The sequence below is a fragment of the Salmo salar genome, chromosome ssa24 (assembly GCF_905237065.1).
Source record: "Salmo salar chromosome ssa24, Ssal_v3.1, whole genome shotgun sequence".
NCBI classification, from domain to species: domain Eukaryota; kingdom Metazoa; phylum Chordata; class Actinopteri; order Salmoniformes; family Salmonidae; genus Salmo; species Salmo salar.
This window is the reverse complement of record NC_059465.1, coordinates 35638373-35660062: the sequence shown is the minus strand read 5'-3', so window position 1 is coordinate 35660062 and position 21690 is coordinate 35638373. Positions and strand designations below refer to the sequence as shown.

The window sequence follows — 21690 nt, the reverse complement described above, 5'->3', positions numbered from 1 at the left end:
AAATTAATAATTGAAAGGGAGAAATGTACATAAATAGATGTAGAAAGAACAAAGAGTGAAATGAAGGGAAGCGAGAGGATGCCAAATAACATCAGAACAGGAGGCAGGAGGGGAAAGCGTGAATATAAAGGAGAAAAAACAAATGTGAAAAAAATAAGTGAGAGGAGTGGAGGGAAGGAGGGGAAGAGTGGAGGGGAAGGAAGGAAGGAGGGAGGTGGGGAGGGAAGTTGGGGATTGGAGGAGGGAGGGAGGGAAGTTGGGGATTGGAGGAGGGAGGGAGGGAAGTTGGGGATTGGAGGAGGGAGGGAGGGAAGTTGGGGATTGGAGGAGGGAGTGAGGGAAGTTGGGGATTGGAGGAGGGAGGGGAAGTGGGAAGGGAAGTTGGGGATTGAAGGTGGGAGGGAAGTTGGGGATTGGAGGAGGGAGGGGAGGTGGGAAGGGAAGTTGGGGATTGGAGGTGGAAGGGAAGTTGGGGATTGGAGGTGGGAGGGAAGTTGGGGATTGGAGGTGGGAAGGGAAGTTGGGGATTGGAGGTAGTACAGGCAGTACAAAACAAGCTGAGAATAATAAAAATTGATTCAACTTCTATATTGCTTTTCATAACAGACATAAATCTCAAAGCCCTTCTAAAGCAAAAAACAAACAAGCACTACATCAATATGTGTAGTCTATCTATTGACATGGAGAGGGATGGAGGAGACATGAGAGAAGAGAGAAGAGAGAGAGGGCCTTGGTTTGTACCTGGAGACATGACCTTCATGTCTTTGGGGAACTTGCGACAAACGCTGTTGTAGTTGGTGCAGATGTGATGGAGACACCAGGCATAAAGCTGCTTGGCATTGTGGAACTGCCAGGGATGAATGAATAGGTGAGTAGTCCATCAAAAAGGTTAAATGACAAGAAAACACCTCCAACTTTCTTACTTTACAAATAAGAAAGATGAACTTGAATGGGAAGTGTACAAATGGCTTTGACTAATGACTAAAGTCACCAGTCATTGTAGAACAGAGTTCTATACAGTCCTGTATATGATATATAGGCCTAAGCTTTAGGGTGGTCTCATCGTTTAGGGATGTCAGCTAGAATATTCCCTCCAGTGAAATAGTATTTCCTTAACAACCACGTACAGTATTGCAGTAACAGTGTCTTCACTACAACTGTCACTGAGAATATACAGTGAGTACTTGTAGATGAATTTGGAGACTCACCTGAGCCAACTCCAGGTAAGCAAGCACCTGTCCGTCAATGTCTACTCCCTTCACCAAACACTGTAGCAGCTCATCCACAACATGTTGCTCTGTGAGGGCAACGAGGCGTGGCAGACACAGCCGGTTGGATAGGACGATGAGCTCCATAGGCTCCAAGTCAGGACAGGCCGTCACCAGCCCACAGTATAGGAACTCCAACACTGCACGCATACAGGCACTACTGGTGTCAGGGATGGACACCTGGAGAGAAGGGGAGAGAGAGAAAGAGAGAAGGAGAGAGATGGAGAGAGAGAGAGAAAGAGACGTAGAGAGAGAGAGCGAAAGAGAGAGAGAGGGAGAGAGAGAGACGTAGAGAGATAAATATTTACATTTAGTATGTCTTCCAGTAGTAATTTGTCTGTAACTCAAGTGTTTGATTGGAGCCCAACTGTGGTATATTCAATTGATTGGACATGATTTGAAAAGGCACACAACTGTCTATATCATGTCCCACAGTTGACAGTGCATGTCAGAGCAAAAACCAAGCCATGAGGCTGAAGGAATTGTCTGTTGAGCTCCGAGACGGGAATGTGTCGAGGCACAGATCTGGGAAAGGGTACCTAACAATTTCTGCAGCATTGAAGGTCCCCAAGAACACAGTAGTCTCCATCATTCTTAAATGGAAGAAGTTTGGAACCACCAAGACTCTTCCTAGAGCTGGCCAACCGGCCAAACTGAGCAATAGGGGGAGAAGGGCCTTGGTCAGGGAGGTGACCAAGAACCCGATGGGTCACTCTGACAGAGCTCCAGAGTTCCTCTGTGGAGATGGGAGAACTTCCAGAAGGACAACCATCTCTGCAGCACTCCACCAATCAGGCCTATATGGTAGAGTGGCCAGACGGAAGTCACTCCTCAGTAAAAAGGAACATGGCATCCCACTTGGAGTTTTCCAAAAGGCACCTAAAGGTCTCTCAGACCATGAGAAACAAGATTCTCTGGTCTGATGAAACCAAGATTGAACTCTTTGGCCTGAATGCCAAGCTTCACGTCTGGAGGAATCCTGGCACCATCCCTACGGTGAAGCATGGTGGTGGCAGCATCATGCTGTGGGGATGTTTTTCAGCGGCAGGGACAAGTCTCTGAATGTCTTTGAGTGGCCCAGCCAGAGCCCGGACTTCAACCTGATCAAACATCTCTGGAGAGACCTGAAAATAGCTGTGCAGCGATGCTCCCCATCCAACCTGACAGAGCTTGAGAGGGTCTGCAGAGAAGAATGGGAGAAACTCCCCAAATACAGGTGTGCCAAGCTTGTAGCATCATACCCAAGAAGACTTGAGGCTGTAATCACTGCCAAAGGTGCTTCAACAAAGTAGTGAGTAAAGGGTCTGAATACTTATGTAAATGTCATATTTCAGTTGTTTATTATTTATTTAAAAAAACATTTTGCTTTGTCATTATGGGGTATTATGTATAGATCAATGAGGGGAAAAAAACGTGGAGATGAAGGGTTGTCCGTCTCCAGTTGAGGAGTACTTTTTGAGCCTGCGAAAGATGAAAGTCCTGCCCTACCAGGGGGGCACTGACGCTAGCTTGTTACCCCACTGGGCCTGTCGCTACGGATGGCATAGATGGCTTAGATGTCTTTGTGGGATAGAGCTGGAAGCAGAGCTGTGAAAGGGACCGAGGAAAAGACACCTCTGATTGGATCATGAGAAAAGAGTATTTACGTATGCACACCCAAAACGGAGCAGGATCAACATGAAAGAACAGCTAATGTGTCTGCAAATCCGGACAATAAAATAACATGGTCTGTCGTTGGAGCAGCACACAGGCTGACCAGAGCTACTCATACAGGCAGAGTGGGCCGGCTGCAGGTGCTCTAGACATCATTAAGTTTGCCGATGACAACAGTGGTAGGCCTGATCACCGACAACAATGAGACAGCCTATAGGGAGGAGGTCAGAGACCTGACCGTGTGGTGCAAGGACAACAACCTCTCCCTCAACGTGATCAAGACAAAGGTGTTGATTGTGGACTACAGGAAAAGGAGGACTGAGCACGCCCCCATTCTCATCGACGGGGCTGTAGTGGAGCAGGTTGAGAGCTTCAAGTTCCTTGGCATCCACATCACCAACAAACTAACATGGTCCAAGCACACAAAGACAGTCATGAAGAGGGCACGACAAAACCTATTCCCCCACAGGAGACTGAAAAGAATTTGCATGGGTCCTCAGATCCTCGAAAGGTTTTACAGCTGCACCATCGAGAGCATCCTGACTGGTTGCATCACTACCTGGTATGGCAACTTTTTGGCCTCTGACCGCAAGGCACTACAGAGGGTAGTGCGTACGGCCCAGTACATCACCGGGGCCAAACTTCCAGCCATCCAGGACCTCTATACAAGGCGGTGTCAGAGGATGGCCCTAAAAATTGTCAAAGACTTCAGCCACCCTAGTCATAGACTGTTCTCTTTTCTACCGCGCAGCAAGCGGTACCGGAGCGCCAAGTCTGGATCCAAGAGGCTTCTAAACAGCTTCTACCACCAAGCCATAAGACTCCTGAACATCTAATCAAATGGCTACCCAGACTATTTTCATTGCCCCCCCCTCCCTTCTACGCTGCTGCTACTCTGTTATTATCTATGCATAGTCACTTTAATAACTCTACCTACATGTACATATTACCTCAATTGCCTCGACACCGGTGCCCCCACACATTGACTCTGTACCGGTACCCCCTGCATATAGCCTCGCTATTGTTATTTTACTGCTGCTCTTTAATTATTTGTTACTTTTATCTCTTACTTTTTACAGGTATTTTCTTAAAATCACATTGTTGGTTAAGTTTGTAAGTAAGTATTTCACTGTAAGGTCTACACCTGTTTTACTCAGCGCATGTGACAAAGAAATTTCGATTTGATATGTTGCCAGTCAGCCAAAAGTGTGTTTCTCTCCTGAGAGGAGAGCAAACAAAGGTACACTTATTCCCACAGCCACAAGTGACGGCCGAGGATTTACGGGGGCAATTTGGGGAGGGATAGAAAGAACTGCTGGGACTGTCAGACCATGGTAACTCCCTTTTCATCTTCTACCCCCGCCTTCCCACAAACGCATGCAGCATGTACAACATTTAAAACTACACCACCCTGGCCACTAGGTGTCACTAAAGTAGAACTGTGGTTGGCTTCAGATGAGTACTGACCAAGGCACGTTTACATTTTCCTCCTTTTGCAGACGCTCTTACCCAGAGCGACTTACAAGAGAAATTAGGGTTAAGTGCCTTGATCAAGGGCATATAGACCGATTTTTCACCTAGTCAGCTCTGGGATTTGAACCAGCGAGCTTTCGATTACTGGCCCAAAGCTCTTAACCAACGCTCTTAACTGCTAGGCTCTCTGCTGCCCTAGATAGTGATTCAATTAAATGTTATTCTACGTTTTCAACCTTTCAGCCCAATTGGTTGTTCAATAGGTTGGATTAAAAAGGGACAAGACATTTTAAAGTCTCAGAGCAGTCTCAACACCACTATTGAGTATTGCCTTGTGGTTTAAGCTACAGTAGGAGGTGGAAAGAGCCATGGGACCCACAGGGGTCCTTCCTCAGTCCCAGGGGTGCCCCTCACCTGCCTGTCTCTGTGCCAATTAGGTGAATGTCAGCCTGGCAATGACCCTTCATTATGGCGGAAAAGGTTGAGGTAGAGACACAGGTGGCCGCTCCAGTTCAAAGCTCCTAAACACACACAAGTCCTTACTCCTCATCAGAATGGCATTCAAACCAAACTATCCAATCAGGAAGGGGTTTATTGAGTTCAACGTGATATTTTATAGGTGGAAACGTGTGGGGGGGTGACTGACAAGGACACAGCAGGCTGGCAGGCTGCTGACACAGCAGATCGTAACAGTAGGACCAGAATAGAAGCGTTATCACAGCACCTCGTGAATACAAACAGTGACAGGCTAAAGATACGCATGAGAGAAATGAGAGAGGAGGGTGGTGAGAAGAGTCAGGGTGAAAGGTGTTAAAGTAACTGTCCAGTGAAAATGTCACTTTTAAAAGCTCATAATCTGTTGACCTGTACACAAATAATGTTGTTGACTCATCCTATACTCGTATTTGTGGCCAAAGCATAAATTAGAGAAAAAAACACTTCAAAAGCCTCATAGTGCCGAGCGACTAGCGCTGTTTGAGGTCGGTTCAGTTTCACTTTGATTATTAAAAAATATTCACGTTTTCAATTTCGGTTTCAAATTTGTATTTAATCATGAAATGCATTATGAAATAATTACATACAAATTATTTTAGAGCTTTTTAATGGAAATTCCAAAGCCCAAAATAGTCAACATTCAATTGCCAAAACATAGAAAATATTCCATTCTCTATCAGGTCTACATTGGGTAGACATCAATTGAAAAACAGGAAATTACAATGAAGTAATAAACATTTTTAATTGCTGACTTTATTATTTTTCATTCCTTAAAAGTAGTCATCTCATCTCTGCTCAGGCAGTAGCAGCCAGAGAACGTTCTCTCTGCTCCCCATACTGTAGTCTTTAGGCTGAATATTTGCTTAATAAAAAACGACAACTTTAATTTCTCTCTAGAGAAACTGCACGTTGGGTTCAGAAAAAAACGAGCCGACGTGGGTCAATACGTTTTTTAATAGCCGGAAAAAGAAAAACGAAATGTCAGTTAATCGCTCAGCACTAAAAGCCCCACCACAAACTTGTATCTCAAACAGACTATTTAAAAAATGCTCGCTTTTTCCTCATTGAAGATGATGTCATGTTTTTGGCCGAGACGTCTCATTGGCTGAGCAGTTCAATCAGCTGTTTACTTGTCATGAATATTTTAATTGACAGGTATATGCCCACACTATTCAGTTGTTGGGGTACGCCCACACCATTCAAACACAGAAAAGCTGCTTTTAAACATACTTAATAAGCAATTAATGGAAGAAAAACTATTTCACTAATATTGTAATTAACTATAGGTAATATTTCATAGAAATCTGGAAACACTGGACAGCTACTTTAAAGACAGATCGCACTGTGTTAGCTGATGGCAGACAGACAGACAAAAACAGACAGACAGTCTCAGTCCAACACACTCTGAAACAGAGGCCAGACAAGTCACAGTACACTACACCGATTGGTCCGAGACTCCCAAGGTCACACGCCTCTCCACGCCACTCTGATGCCTAGCCCTGCCCACAACCATAGCCACATCTGTGTCACTCCAAGGGAGGCTTTGTCTATGCACCTCAAGGCCAGCCAGCTAAGCAGGGGAAGTGTTTGCTGCTGAGATTTTAAACACCACGATCATTGCTGCACCGCTATGGAAATCTCCCACACAAAGACAAATGCTGGCGGCCTCACATTGTCCAGAGCCTCAGTCTTTGTTAGATGTACTATGCCAACCAAACGCTATAAAGAGTGTCACAATGGGGACAAAGCTATGAGGGTTACCATGGATACTGGCAAACGTCCCGGTGACCCCCCCCCTCACCACTGCTGTTGGTGTCTTACAAATGACCCGGTCCCCTTTCCCCTCCCTACACACACACACACACACACACACACACAAACAAACGTATCCCTACTCTCTCTACAACAGCCTCTTAGCCTCCCAGTCTCCACCTTAGAGCATGCAGCACACCATGACCCTGTCCACTCCTCCCTCTCTGTGGACTCTGGCTGTAAGAGTATCCAGAGGGCCTGTCCAGCATCTTGTTTCCTGGGGCTGCCTGCTTCCTGGCAGGGCCGTAACTCAAAGCCTGTGGGGCCTGGACTGTAACCGTACCTGGGGGATCCAGTTCTCCAGAAGGGCCCAGGCAGCGGACACCCACAGCATCGAGAGAAAAGAGCTCCCTCCCTGGGTGGGTTGGCAGCAACGCCCTGGAAGAGTCTAGTCTTTCTAGAACCCGAGCCATCAGAGAGAAGCCGGGGGTAACTGGACACTCCGCAGGCTCAGTGCCTGCATAGTTTCTCATGAACGGCTCTCTAACATGAATGCATGTCATCTTACACCGTTGTCTTGGGGTCAAATGTCAAAGGAAAAAGAGATTGTTCATCTCTAAAAGCGGTCCCTTTAAGATACATACTGTCCTCTAGTCTACCACCTCTCTGAGTCTCAGCCTCCCTCCACAGCCTCTTCTCCAGCCATCCGATAAGGCTGTGACGAGTGTGTTGATAACAGGCAGGAATGTGGGCAGTATGTCTGGTTAGCTGTGATGTGATATTTTAATATTCTCACGCTGCCTCTTGTCCAACAAGTATGTGTAAAGAGGAAATGACAAAGGCCCTCAACCCAGAAAGTGCTGAGGTGAGCCGACTTCCTGCCGCATCTGCTCAGACGCGGAACCCCGTCTGCCCTGCTCGCTTTGGACCCTGTTTCTGGCTGTATGCAACGCCAGTACTGTACATATTGTTGGTTAGCGTGGCAGTTGGCTGAGAGCCCTCAGGGGAGGCTTATAGTATAGTGTGCTTTCAACACAACCACGGGTGAAACACAGCTTTACAGATCACAGTGCAGGCCACCTCCACAAACACACTTGAATACAACCAATTCTTACCGAATCTCACTCACACACTCACACTCTCCCTCTCCCTCTCACCTCCTTGATGTAGCTCTCCATGAAGGATCCCCGGAACATAGCGGCCATCCAGTCACAGCTGGAGATGAGCAGAGGCTTGTGGGCTGGCAGGTAGCCATCGTCCAGACGGAACACCACATCTAAAACCAGGGAGGGAAAAGAGCACTCATCTCGGAGTGAACCACAGAGTCGAGGCTACAGAGGGGAAGACAGACGGACAGGGACACACAGAGATATACGCAGACAGACGCAGACAGACGCACACAGAAACAGAGACAGGTAGACAGACAGAGATAAATGGAAAGGTAGACAGAGCTCTATTTGACACAGGGTGCAAGGGAGGGAGAGGGCAGGACATAGTACAAAACAGAGTTGAGCTACTAAGATCGAAACCTATATAAACTTTTGAAGCTGTCCAGATAGGTAGGATGCTACCTAACTACACTGTCTGTAAGGGCTCGGACTGTGGCTCTATTCTGTTTGGATACCCAAGGAATCAGTGTTGGGGAGTAGTGAACTACATTTAACTCCATTTGGCTGTGGCTTGGTGGTAGTTGAACTAAATTCAAATCTTGTTAGTGTTTTCAGTTGTTTAATTACTTTTTTTGTAGTGTTGTAGCTAACTACTGGAACTACATACTACTCTTTTTGCAACAACAAAAAATATGGGTAAAGTAGGTAGGAATTTACTTTTCCTTCATCAGACCTGCCTAATTCTCAGTTGAAACATTGTTTTTGTGTTTAATATGAGAAATGACATTCTGTTAACATCTGACTACAGAGTGATTATGGCAGCCCTCCGCACCTCTCTGATTCAGAGGGGTTGGGATAAATGTGGAAGACACATTTCAGTTGAATGAATTCAGTTGAACAACTGACTAGGTATCCCCTTTCCTTTATTTATTTCATATGATCATTTTTCAGGAATTAGTTTGGACGTAGTGAACTACTTTTTCCAAATTAACTTCAGTTAAGTAAATTATATTGTTCTTAAAAGAAAGCTTTAGTGTAGCTTAAGTTCTTCCAGTGTGAAGTAATTGGTAGCTTGGTAAATTATATTTTCAGACTAACTTCCCCAACTTTGTCATTCTAAAGAAATAAACTATCTGAGAAGAAAGTAAACCAATCACAAGGGCAGACCTATAGGCCTTGCTAATCTTTATGGGGCATAGAACCCACTAGAACAAGTAGCCAAAATCCTATCTATTCAGGAGGGATATTTAAGCAATAAGGCATGAGGAGTTGTGGCATATGGCCAACATACCATGGCTAAGGGCCGTTCTTACGCACGACGCAACACGGGGTGCTTGGACACAGTCCTTAGTCTTGGTATATTATACCACAAACCCTGAGGTGCCTTATTGCTATTATAAACTGGTTACCTACGTAATTATAGCAGTACAAATAAATGTTTTGTCATACCCGTGGTAAATACCATAGCTGTCAGCCAATCAGCATTCAGGGCTTGAACCACCCAGTTTATAATAAAAAACACGGAAACAGTGTTCGTGACAACAATTCCCACGGAAACAGACATCGTGACAACAATAGAAAGATTGTGGTAGCCACCTGAAGGTCGAAGAGGCTACATGTACTATATAGATAGAATAGGACTCTCACCTTGTGGGAAATGCTACAGCCAACATGCACACAGACCGAAGAACCCAGACAAAAGTGATGCACAGAAACGCATAGGAATGGGCATGGCACACAAGGACAAACGGATAAAAGCTCAGCAACACGTTTAGAGCAAAGACACCAAATGGACTCATTTGATGGAGGACACCAGGATACACATAAACACACACAGATATTGCATATAGGAAAAACAATATAATGACCATAGATCCAGACGTGTGAATCCATGGGAGAATACTGGAATAACATGGGAATGCTAAATGTACTGGGTGCACACACATACGCACGCACGCACACACACACGTATGGACCTTTGCATGCACACACACACACACTAGAGAATCTCTGATGACGCAGCAAGTGGAGGCAGTGTGTTTACCAGCGAAGGTGCCCTTGCTAAGGCACTCTTTGATGCGGTTGGCTCGACGGACGTGGAAGGCCTTGGTGATCTCCTGATTCATGAAGCTCTCACGGTTCAGCACATTGGCCACCATCATCCTCAGGTCAAACACCTCCAGCAGCTCAGCGATGGTGGCCACCTGCATCAGATCCCCTCGACCCTCATCCAGACTGCCTGTGTACAGGTACTGCAGCACCGCCTGAAACCACCACACAGGTGAAATATAATCAACACCCTCTCCACCTATCGGAATCGAGGATTAGGACAAGCTGTGGTATAAATCAAGTGAATAAACACCACTTGAGGTGTATGGATTCACTTCAGTTTAATAACCTTTCAGTAGAATTCTGCATCTTTGTTGCCCTAAAATGTGTTATGGTTATGATGACCAGTAGAGGGCACTCTTCAAAGTGCTCTAAGATGAAACAATCCTGGAGCAGTATAGGGAATGGGAACCTCACGGTGAGCTGGTTTTGTATTAATAGGCTGATTTAAGCAGATGCTATTATCCAAAGCTACTTGGAAGACTTGGTGTTGTTGCTGCGATCTGATCTTACCTGGAAGGGTTCTTCCTGTATGAGACCGTCCATGGAGACCACGGTCATGAGGCGAGGTCGCCCCGTCTCGGGGTCAGCTACGTGCTCCAGGTACACACTCAGGAAGCCCCTCCCCCAGCCTGAAAGGCCACGGCCGGCCCCCAGGGGCCCCACGGAGCACTGGCTCCTGGCGGGGAGGGCGTTATCACTTTTGGAAGTCCTCAGGGAGCCCTGCTGGAGCATGGGTGGCCGTTTGATTCCCCTGGCTCCACCTTCCCCATCATTATCGATGTCCAAGCTCTTAGTACGCCCTGCCTGCTCTTTGGCACCTCTCCTACTCTGTTCATCCTCCTCACCGCTCTCGGCGCGCTCCTCTCCCTCCCAATCCGCCTCAATGGCCAGCAGATCCAGGGTGAAGAGGTCGTAGAACTTGGAGCAGGAGGTGGCCAGGTAGACTTTGTGTGCGAAGACACGTGTGGCACCGCCTTGGAGTAGGAAGAGGACATCGGCGCATAGCGGCTGGCAGAGGAGGGAGTCGGGGGCTTCTCCGTCGATGGGAGGGGGGTCAGGGATGCCCACCACAGGGCGCGGGGGCCGGGGGGGCAGGAAGGGGGCTTGGAGGAGGGGCCGCTGGACTCTCTTCAGGTGGGACTTCCAGAACTGGAGGTGACGGCGGGAGATGAGAGCGGAACGGATGGCGTTGTCGAACACATCCTTGACCCCAAACTGGGCCACGATGCTGGTCTCGTAGTAGGGAATGCCCAGCTCCTTGGCCACCTCGTGCCCTCTCTCTGGAGGCAGGATGTCTGTGGGCTTGATGGGTCTGAGGACAAGGGGGAGGGGAGAGGGTTAGGGCATTAGCAGAGTGGTAGGTCTCTAATGAAAGGATTCTGCTGACAGAAGCTACGGACAGACAAAAGGTGAGACAGGTATGTTTGCGTTTCAGTCAAATGCTGCATATCCAGCCAATGGATGTGATGGGTGTTCTGCAGTGCATGTCGCCCGTGTAAGCGGCATGGATGATGGCGTTCTCACTTGGCCAGGGGTCTGCGGGCGCGGTTCACAGCCTCCAGGTCGGCGTAGCGCAGGTCCAGCTGGCAGCCCACCAGGATGATAGGGGTGCGGGGGCAGAAGTGCTTGATCTCAGGGTACCACATGGTGCGGACGTGACGCAGGGAGTTGGGGTTGGCCAGGGAGAAACACAGCACCACCACGTCAGACCTGCACCACGCACAGAAAAGACAGCGGGAGAGAGAGAGAGAGAGAGAGAGAGAGAGGGTAATGTAGGAGGGAAGAGGTGAGAGGTCAATTCCTGTCTGAGGTTCATATGAGAAGAGTCTGCTACTTGGCAGTGTACACTACCGTTCAAAAGTTTGGGGTCACTTAGAAATGTCCTTGTTTTTGAAAGAAAAGCTAATTTTTTGTCCATTAAAATAACATCAAATTGATCAGAAATACAGTGTAGACATTGTTAATGTTGTAAATGACTATTGTAGCTGGAAACGGCAGATTTTTTATGGAATATCTACATAGGCGTACAGAGGCCCATTATCAGCAAACATCACTCCTGTGTTCCAATGGCACGTTGTGTTAGCTAATCCAAGTTTATCATTTTAAAAGGCTAATTGATCGTTAGAAAACCCTTTTGCAATTATGTTAGCACAGCTGAAAACTATTGTCCTGATTAAAGAAGCAATAAAACTGGCCTTCTTTTGACTAGTTGAGTATCTGGAGCATCAGCATTTGTGGGTTCAATTATAGGCTCAAAATGGCCAGAAACAAAGAACTTTCTTCTGAAACTCATCAGTCTATTCTTGTTCTGAGAAATGAAGGCAATTCCATGAAAGAAATTGCCAAGAAACTGAAGATCTCATACAACGCTGTGTACTATTCCCTTCACAGAACAGCGCAAACTGGCTCTAACCAGAATAGAAAGAGGGGTGGGAGGCCCCGGTGCACAACTGAGCAAGAGGACAAGTACATTAGAGTGTCTAGTTTGAGAGACAGACGCCTCACAAGCCCTCAACTGGCAGCTTCATTAAATAGTACCCGCAAAACACCAGTCTCAACGTCAACAGTGAAGAGGCGACTCCGGGATGCTGGCCTTCTAGGCAGAGTTGCAAAGAAAAAGCCTTATCTCAGACTAGCCAATATAAATAAAAGATTAAGATGGGCAAAATAACACACTTATTGTGTACATGCCTTTGCCCTCGTTGTCAAGCCAAACTACAAAGGTCAGCAGGGCTGCTAGCTATCCTTATGTAACCAGAGTGTTTGGTGTTTTTACAGGACAGGCTGAGGCTGAGATCAACCTCCTGATTGACTGGCTGACTGCTCAGTGTACACATAACCCAGCAGAGATCCCCTCAACACACACTGTCCTCTGTTATTAAAGATCATGCAGGGTGCTACGTCACCCCCTTATGCACTGACATAAGGGTTAAGAAAATCTCACCTATTCAGTCTATGGAACGACATAATCAAAGGTCAATAATATGTCAACTTTTTTAGAGCCATCTACAAGTAAATTACACAATGAATGATCAAATAACAAACTCTTATCAGATAGTGTTGGACACAGAGGACAGTGTGAGTGTGCCTATAAGCAGCTGATTGTTGGATAAGGGTACATGCATGGTGGCATGTTTAGTGGGTTTAGGGCCAGAGGTCGAGCACAACAGCACCCAGACAGACCTACAGACAGACGGGCAGACACAGAACAGCTGATCTGGCAGTGTCTCTTATCAGCTGACTGCAGGCTGACTGAGCACACACACACACCGAGTCATTGACCATTTAAAATGCTAGCGGGGCTTAATCCCCACCCACCCACCCACCCACCCACCCACCCACCCACCCACCCACCCACACACACACACACACACACACACACACACACACACACACACACACACACACACACACACACACACACACACACACACACACTGTGTCATTGACCATTTAAAATGCACACACACTCTGTCACTCAAAAACAGATCCACAAAGTGACAGGGTGACTTGTTATACAAACCCAGCCCCCATCTAACCTGCACAGTGACTGTGCCTGTGTGCGTGTGTGTGTGTGTGTGTGTGTGTGTGTGGATTAAGCCCTGCCAGCTGGCTGAGTAAGGATTAGTGTTATGCCAGAAGCTTATTGTCTGAATGGCCTGGGTGAGAGGGATAGAGAGATGATTCCATCACGTCTGCCTGCTAGAGGAGAGGTATATTGTATCTAGCTATCAGAACATAAAACACATGAATAATGGTAGCCATATCAGCCACTATGACGTACACGTGTGTCCTTCAGCCTAAAAGCCAGGTGGGGGGGGTTTATTAGGTCAGTTACCAGAATCTGGCTGTACCCACATCCTCACAGTGTGTGTGTGTGTGTATATATATATATACATACACACACATCTCCTCACCTGCCGTAAGCGAAGCGTCTGTCTTTGTGATGGTCACCGAAGGTGTCCCATAGTCTTAGGGAGACACTGACCTCATCCACCACATCCCTGGACCGCTCCAACACCTAGAGGCACAAGCACACATCAGTGGAAGACGTGTGTGTGTGTGTGTGTAGGTGAATGTGTGTGTAGGTGAATGTGTGTGTAGGTGAATGTGTTTGTAGGTGAATGTGTTTGTAGGTGAATGTGTTTGTAGGTGAATGTGTTTGTAGGTGAATGTGTGTGTAGGTGAATGTGTTTGTAGGTGAATGTGTTTGTAGGTGAATGTGTTTGTAGGTGAATGTGTGTGTAGGTGAATGTGTTTGTAGGTGAATGTGTTTGTAGGTGAATGTGTGTGTAGGTGAATGTGTTTGTAGGTGAATGTGTTTGTAGGTGAATGTGTTTGTAGGTGAATGTGTGTGTAGGTGAATGTGTTTGTAGGTGAATGTGTTTGTAGGTGAATGTGTTTGTAGGTGAATGTGTTTGTAGGTGAATATGTTTGCAGGTGAATGTGTTTGTAGGTGAATGTGTGTGTGAATGTGTTTGTAGGTGAATGTGTTTGTAGGTGAATGTGTGTGTAGGTGAGTGTGTGTGTAGGTGAGTGTGTGTGAATGTGTTTGTAGGTGAATGTGTTTGTAGGTGAATGTGTTTGTAGGTGAATGTGTGTGTAGGTGAGTGTGTGTGTAGGTGAGTGTGTGTGTGAATGTGTTTGTAGGTGAATGTGTGTGTAGGTGAATGTGTTTGTAGGTGAATGTGTGTGTAGGTGAGTGTGTGTGTAGGTGAGTGTGTGTGTGAATGTGTTTGTAGGTGAATGTGTGTGTAGGTGAATGTGTTTGTAGGTGAATGTGTGTGTAGGTGAATGTGTTTGTAGGTGAGTGTGTGTGTGAATGTGTTTGTAGGTGAATGTGTTTGTAGGTGAATGTGTGTGTAGGTGAATGTGTGTGTAGGTGAATGTGTGTGTAGGTGAATGTGTGTGTAGGTGAGTGTGTGTGTGAATGTGTTTGTAGGTGAATGTGTTTGTAGGTGAATGTGTGTGTAGGTGAGTGTGTGTGTGAATGTGTTTGTAGGTGAATGTGTTTGTAGGTGAATGTGTTTGTAGGTGAATGTGTTTGTAGGTGAATGTGTTTGTAGGTGAATGTGTTTGTAGGTGAATGTGTGTGTAGGTGAATGTGTGTGTAGGTGAGTGTGTGTGTGAATGTGTTTGTAGGTGAATGTGTTTGTAGGTGAATGTGTGTGTAGGTGAATGTGTTTGTAGGTGAATGTGTGTGTAGGTGAGTGTGAATGTGTTTGTAGGTGAATGTGTTTGTAGGTGAATGTGTTTGTAGGTGAATATGTTTGCAGGTGAATGTGTTTGTAGGTGAATGTGTGTGTGAATGTGTTTGTAGGTGAATGTGTTTGTAGGTGAATGTGTGTGTAGGTGAGTGTGTGTGTAGGTGAGTGTGTGTGAATGTGTTTGTAGGTGAATGTGTTTGTAGGTGAATGTGTTTGTAGGTGAATGTGTGTGTAGGTGAGTGTGTGTGTAGGTGAGTGTGTGTGTGAATGTGTTTGTAGGTGAATGTGTGTGTAGGTGAATGTGTTTGTAGGTGAATGTGTGTGTAGGTGAGTGTGTGTGTAGGTGAGTGTGTGTGTGAATGTGTTTGTAGGTGAATGTGTGTGTAGGTGAATGTGTTTGTAGGTGAATGTGTGTGTAGGTGAGTGTGTGTGTGAATGTGTTTGTAGGTGAATGTGTTTGTAGGTGAATGTGTGTGTAGGTGAATGTGTGTGTAGGTGAATGTGTGTGTAGGTGAATGTGTGTGTAGGTGAGTGTGTGTGTGAATGTGTTTGTAGGTGAATGTGTTTGTAGGTGAATGTGTGTGTAGGTGAGTGTGTGTGTGAATGTGTTTGTAGGTGAATGTGTTTGTAGGTGAATGTGTTTGTAGGTGAATGTGTTTGTAGGTGAATGTGTTTGTAGGTGAATGTGTGTGTAGGTGAATGTGTGTGTAGGTGAGTGTGTGTGTGAATGTGTTTGTAGGTGAATGTGTTTGTAGGTGAATGTGTGTGTAGGTGAATGTGTTTGTAGGTGAATGTGTGTGTAGGTGAGTGTGAATGTGTTTGTAGGTGAATGTGTTTGTAGGTGAATGTGTGTGTAGGTGAATGTGTGTGTAGGTGAGTGTGTGTGTGAATGTGTTTGTAGGTGAATGTGTTTGTAGGTGAATGTGTTTGTAGGTGAATGTGTTTGTAGGTGAATGTGTGTGTAGGTGAATGTGTGTGTAGGTGAATGTGTGTGTAGGTGAATGTGTGTGTGTAGGTGAATGTGTGTGTGTAGGTGAATGTGTGTGTGTAGGTGAATGTGTGTGTAGGTGAGTGTGTGTGTGAATGTGTTTGTAGGTGAATGTGTTTGTAGGTGAGTGTGTGTGTAGGTGAGTGTGTGTGTGAATGTGTTTGTAGGTGAATGTGTTTGTAGGTGAATGTGTGTGTAGGTGAATGTGTGTGTAGGTGAATGTGTTTGTAGGTGAATGTGTGTGTAGGTGAATGTGTTTGTAGGTGAATGTGTTTGTAGGTGAATGTGTGTGTAGGTGAGTGTGTGCGTGAATGTGTTTGTAGGTGAATGTGTTTGTAGGTGAATGTGTTTGTAGGTGAATGTGTGTGTAGGTGAATGTGTTTGTAGGTGAATGTGTGTGTAGGTGAGTGTGAATGTGTTTGTAGGTGAATGTGTTTGTAGGTGAATGTGTTTGTAGGTGAATGTGTTTGTAGGTGAATGTGTGTGTGTAGGTGAATGTGTTTGTAGGTGAATGTGTGTGTAGGTGAATGTGTGTGTAGGTGAATGTGTTTGTAGGTGAATGTGTTTGTAGGTGAATGTGTGTGTGTAGGTGAATGTGTTTGTAGGTGAATGTGTGTGTAGGTGAATGTGTGTGTAGGTGAATGTGTTTGTAGGTGAGTGTGTTTGTAGGTGAATGTGTGTGTAGGTGAATGTGTGTGTAGGTGAATGTGTTTGTAGGTGAATGTGTGTGTAGGTGAATGTGTTTGTAGGTGAATGTGTGTGTAGGTGAATGTGTTTGTAGGTGAATGTGTGTGTAGGTGAATGTGTTTGTAGGTGAATGTGTGTGTAGGTGAATGTGTTTGTAGGTGAATGTGTTTGTAGGTGAATGTGTGTGTAGGTGAATGTGTGTGTAGGTGAGTGTGTGTGTGAATGTGTTTGTAGGTGAATGTGTTTGTAGGTGAATGTGTGTGTAGGTGAGTGTGTGTGTGAATGTGTTTGTAGGTGAATGTGTTTGTAGGTGAATGTGTGTGTAGGTGAATGTGTTTGTAGGTGAATGTGTGTGTAGGTGAATGTGTGTGTAGGTGAGTGTGTGTGTGAATGTGTTTGTAGGTGAATGTGTTTGTAGGTGAATGTGTTTGTAGGTGAATGTGTTTGTAGGTTAATGTGTGTGTAGGTGAATGTGTTTGTAGGTGAATGTGTTTGTAGGTGCGTGTGTGTGTGAATGTGTTTGTAGGTGAATGTGTTTGTAGGTGCGTGTAGGTCTGTGTAGGTCTGTGTAGGTGTGTGTAGGTCTGTGTGTGTGTAGCGTGCGTCCATGCCCACCTCCTGGCACACGCGGTACTGGTCGATGGCCCAGACCGTTGGCACGTGGGTGGCGAGCAGCTGGTACTGTGTGAGGGTGGCATTGCAGGCGCGGGCACAGATGAGCCTGGTTTTTCCCACTGCATTGTCCCCTACCACCACACATTTAATGGTTTCCACATTGGGCCGTTCATAGTCTGTGTCTATATCCATGGAGAGGGCCCTGAGAGAGAAAGAAAGAGAGAGAGAGAGAAAGAGAGAGAGAGAGTGGAGGGGGAGAGAGAGAGAGAGGGGAGGGGGCGAGAGAAAGAAAGAGCGAGAGAGAGAGAGAGAGAGAGAGAGAGAGGAGGGGGAGAGATTAAGTGAAGAATTCAGGTACAAACGGAACAACACTGACCAGAACAGCACTGACCAGTAATGAGCAGCTCCTGCCAAACTCCTTCAGAGTGAACACATGGTACGGAGGCATAGAAATAAAGAACCGAGCAGCTATTTATGTCATGACACAGAGAGACAGAGAGACAGAGAGACAGAGAGAGACAGAGAGAGAGACAGAGAGAGGAGACAAAGAGAGAGAGAGACACAGAGAGAGGAGACAGAGAGAGGAGACAGAGACAGAGAGAGACAGAGAGACAGAGAGACAGAGAGAGACAGAGGAGAAGGAGAGAGAGAGGAGACAGACAGAGAGAGGAGACAGAGAGAGAGAGAGACAGAGAGAGGAGACAGAGAGAGAGACAGAGACAGAGAGAGAGACAGAGACAGAGAGAGAGAGACAGAGAGAGGAGACAGAGAGGAGACAGAGAGAGGAGACAGAGAGAGGAGACAGAGAGAGGAGACAGAGAGAGGAGACAGAGAGAGAGAGAGAGAGAGAGACAGAGAGAGAGAGAGAGAGGAGCCAGAGAGAGGAGACAGAGAGAGAGACAGAGAGAGAGACAGAGAGAGAGACAGAGAGAGAGACAGAGAGAGAGACAGAGAGAGAGACAGAGAGAGAGAGGAAACAAGGATAACATTTGTAGCCTCCTCTTTCTCTCAGGCAGGGAGGAGTGAAGCATAACCACTAGCACCTGCAGCCAATGCACTGTACCTTGTGAAGGCACACAAACACAGCCCCATGAACCACACTCCACAGACAGTCTGCATTTAAAGGAACACACGGTCTCTTCATGAACATGACAAGTGTACCGTAGCCATGCCTCCAACCCTGCCGGAGGAGAAAGCCACTTATCAGAGTGGTCCATGATAAACCAGGACCCAGCCCTAGTGGCAGACTTTCTGATGAGTGAATGAGTTCGCTCCATAGAGAATGATAGAGGACTTTGTATTCGTCCCATTATGGCGTCTGTGAGTCCACAGGCAGCACCATTGAAGCCATCTCCATTTTGAAGTAGTCAATTTTCTTTTTCCTACTACTTCTATGAGTTGGTTAACAAACTGAAAGGGTGCACACTGCCACCTGGGTTGGCGATTTACTGTCACCTGGAGTGTGTTGTTTGAACAGGTATAAAGCCAAGGTTGCCTATTTATGTCTGTTCATGAGTATATTTCATTGGCTGATTCCTTCTGATGACCTGGATGGAATTATGTGATCCTTCCTTAATCCATAGGAAGTCCCACCCAGTTGACTACTTCAAAATGGTGAAAGTTCTCAATGGCGCTACACATCCTTAAACAAGCTTATGGTTCGCTCTCATCTGCCGAGGGGCACTCATTAAAAGACCCCCACCCCCTCATGCCAGCCCTCTTCCTTCCTTCCCTCTCTTTTTCTCTCTCCCTGGAGAGTCTGCTGAGGCCAAGATAGCGTTTAGAGAGACAGTAGCGTCTGAACAGGACAGATGACAGAGTTCTGTCTCGGCTTGTCCTAAAACTCTAGTCTAGAGCCACAGCAGCAGAACAGTAAAAGAGCATGTTTGCCCTATGCCAAAAGGAAGTGCTGAAGGAAGTGGTGATGTACAGACAGAGGACAGACCACTTTGACCTGGTTCAACAGATAAATGGGTCTGAAAAGCAAGAAGTTTCCCAGACACTTGTCTTGTCTATTATTTAACAGAGAATGCGATGAAAGAGATGATTCATGTGATTGGGTCACACACAGGACAGGACAGTGTCTCCCATAGGCTCCCCTATCAGAGTCAGAACACCAACCAATATCCATCAAGAGCTTGGCACGTAGCAGAGGTGATCGCATAGTTCCTCTTAACGCCATAAATTCACAGCCCTGTGAAAAGCTTACTTTAAGCTTCTTCCTTAAAGCTGGAATCCTTAACTGCCACGTCTTTTTGGGATATTACAACAACAAAACAAACCGTCCCCCCCCGGACATCATTGCACGCACAACAGAACAGCAGAATATGCACTGCAACGTTTTTTAACACACTGCTCGACACATCTCACCTCCGTTTTAACACACTGCTCGACACATCTCACCTCCGTTTTAACACACTGCTCGACACATCTCACCTCCGTTTTAACACACTGCTCGACGCATCTCACCTCCGTTTTAACACACTGCTCGACGCATCTCACCTCCGTTTTAACACACTGCTCGACACATCTCACCTCCGTTTTAACACACTGCTCGACACATCTCACCTCCGTTTTATCACACTGCTCGACACATCTCACCTCCGTTTTAACACACTGCTCGACACATCTTACCTCCGTTTTAACACACTGCTCGACGCATCTCACCTCCGTTTTAACACACTGCTCGACGCATCTCACCTCCGTTTTAACACACTGCTCGACGCATCTCACCTCCGTTTTAACACACTGCTCGACGCATCTCACCTCCGTTTTAACACACTGCTCGACACATCTCACCTCCGTTTTAACACACTGCTCGACACATCTCACCTCCGTTTTAACACACTGCGACACATCTCACCTCCGTTTTAACACACTGCTCGACACATCTCACCTCCGTTTTAACACACTGCTCGACACATCTCACCTCCGTTTTAACACACTGCTCGACACATCTCACCTCCGTTTTAACACACTGCTCGACACATCTCACCTCCGTTTTAACACACTGCTCGACACATCTCACCTCCATTCCCTACACAAAACAATAACAAAGATGCTGGGGCGACAGTGGCGCTGTTTTTAGACGTTGGTACAAAACACACAGTTTCTGACATGTCAAATCAAGGCTGTCAATATTCGACTCTCATGAGGAATGATCTTATGAAATTGGAACAGGTTTGTTCCATTTCATATCAGCAAGCCATGACACCCACAGTCTCAGATTGTTCTGAAATGGTTTCTGTAGTTAAAAACAGATAAGATTAGCATTCCTGCAACATTATTTTGTTGAAATATAACTTGATCTCTGAGAAATTGAGCGAATTGATTGCACCCAAATTGCCCATTTTAATTTACAGAATGAATATAATATTCAATAAATATAGTAGCTAACATCCAATTTCGAACAAAATGTCTTCTAACAATGAGTAGGATATGAGGAATCCAAAGAAATGGTTAAAAGCCACCCACAGACCCCCCACACCCACCCATCAATCAAATGTATTTATAAAGCCCTATTTCACATCAGCAGATGTCAAAGTGCTATACAGAAACCCAGCCTAAAACTCCAGAAAGCAATGCAGGTGTAGAAGCACGGTGGCTAGGAAAAACTACCTAGAAAGGCAGGAACCTAGGAAGAAACCTAGAGAGGAACCAGGCTCTGAGGAGTGGCCAGTCCTCTTCTGGCTGTGCTGGGTTGAGATTATAACAGTACATGGCCAAGATGTTCAAACGTTCATAAATGACCAGCAGGGTCAGATAATAATAAACACAGTGGTTGTAGAGGGTGCAACAGGTCAGCACCTCAGGAGTAAATGTCAGTTGGCTTTTCATAGCCGAGCATTCAGAGTTCGAGACAGCAGGTGCGGTAGAGAGAGAGAGAGTAGAAAACTGCAGGTCTGGGACAAGGTAGCACGTCCGGTGAACAGGTCAGTGTTCCATTGCCGTAGGCAGAACAGTTGAAACTGGAGCAGCAGCACGACCAGGTGGACTGGGGACAGCAAGGAGTCATCAGGCCAGGTGGTCCTGAGGCATGATCCAAGGGCTCAGGTCCTCTGGTAGGGGAGGCTTATACAGTATCAGCTCTCTATGTCTGACAAGTATTATTATTGTCATACCTTGTCAATAGACTGCTTACAGGAAGGAAACCAATGTAATTTTGTAATTTGGGTGAACTGTCCCTTTATCACCTAATAGCAAGAACAACACCATCTAGTGGTCAGAACCTGGTAATATCATGATATACGATGGGACTGAAGCCTAACAATCTCCATGACTAAATACTCAGGGGGGGGGAAAACATCACCAAATTCACTAAGAATACATTA

General features: G+C 46.1%; 1 protein-coding gene across 7 annotated transcripts in view; it reads right to left on the bottom strand.

Moving 5' to 3' along the window:
* The window catches only part of rhobtb4 (Rho related BTB domain containing 4), a 72067-nt gene that overhangs the window by 6990 nt on the left and 43387 nt on the right, over positions 1-21690 (bottom strand). For all 7 annotated transcript variants that reach the window (XM_045706688.1, XM_045706685.1, XM_045706687.1 and 4 more), the window contains 8 exons: positions 17360-17561; positions 13780-13883; positions 11387-11572; positions 10373-11174; positions 9795-10014; positions 7799-7917; positions 1209-1448; positions 742-847 (listed from right to left, as the gene is read on the bottom strand). In XM_045706688.1, the coding sequence (XP_045562644.1) occupies positions 742-847; positions 1209-1448; positions 7799-7917; positions 9795-10014; positions 10373-11174; positions 11387-11572; positions 13780-13883; positions 17360-17551 (1969 nt within the window). In that variant the 5' untranslated portion in view covers positions 17552-17561. The remainder of the gene's footprint in view (positions 1-741; positions 848-1208; positions 1449-7798; positions 7918-9794; positions 10015-10372; positions 11175-11386; positions 11573-13779; positions 13884-17359; positions 17562-21690) is intronic.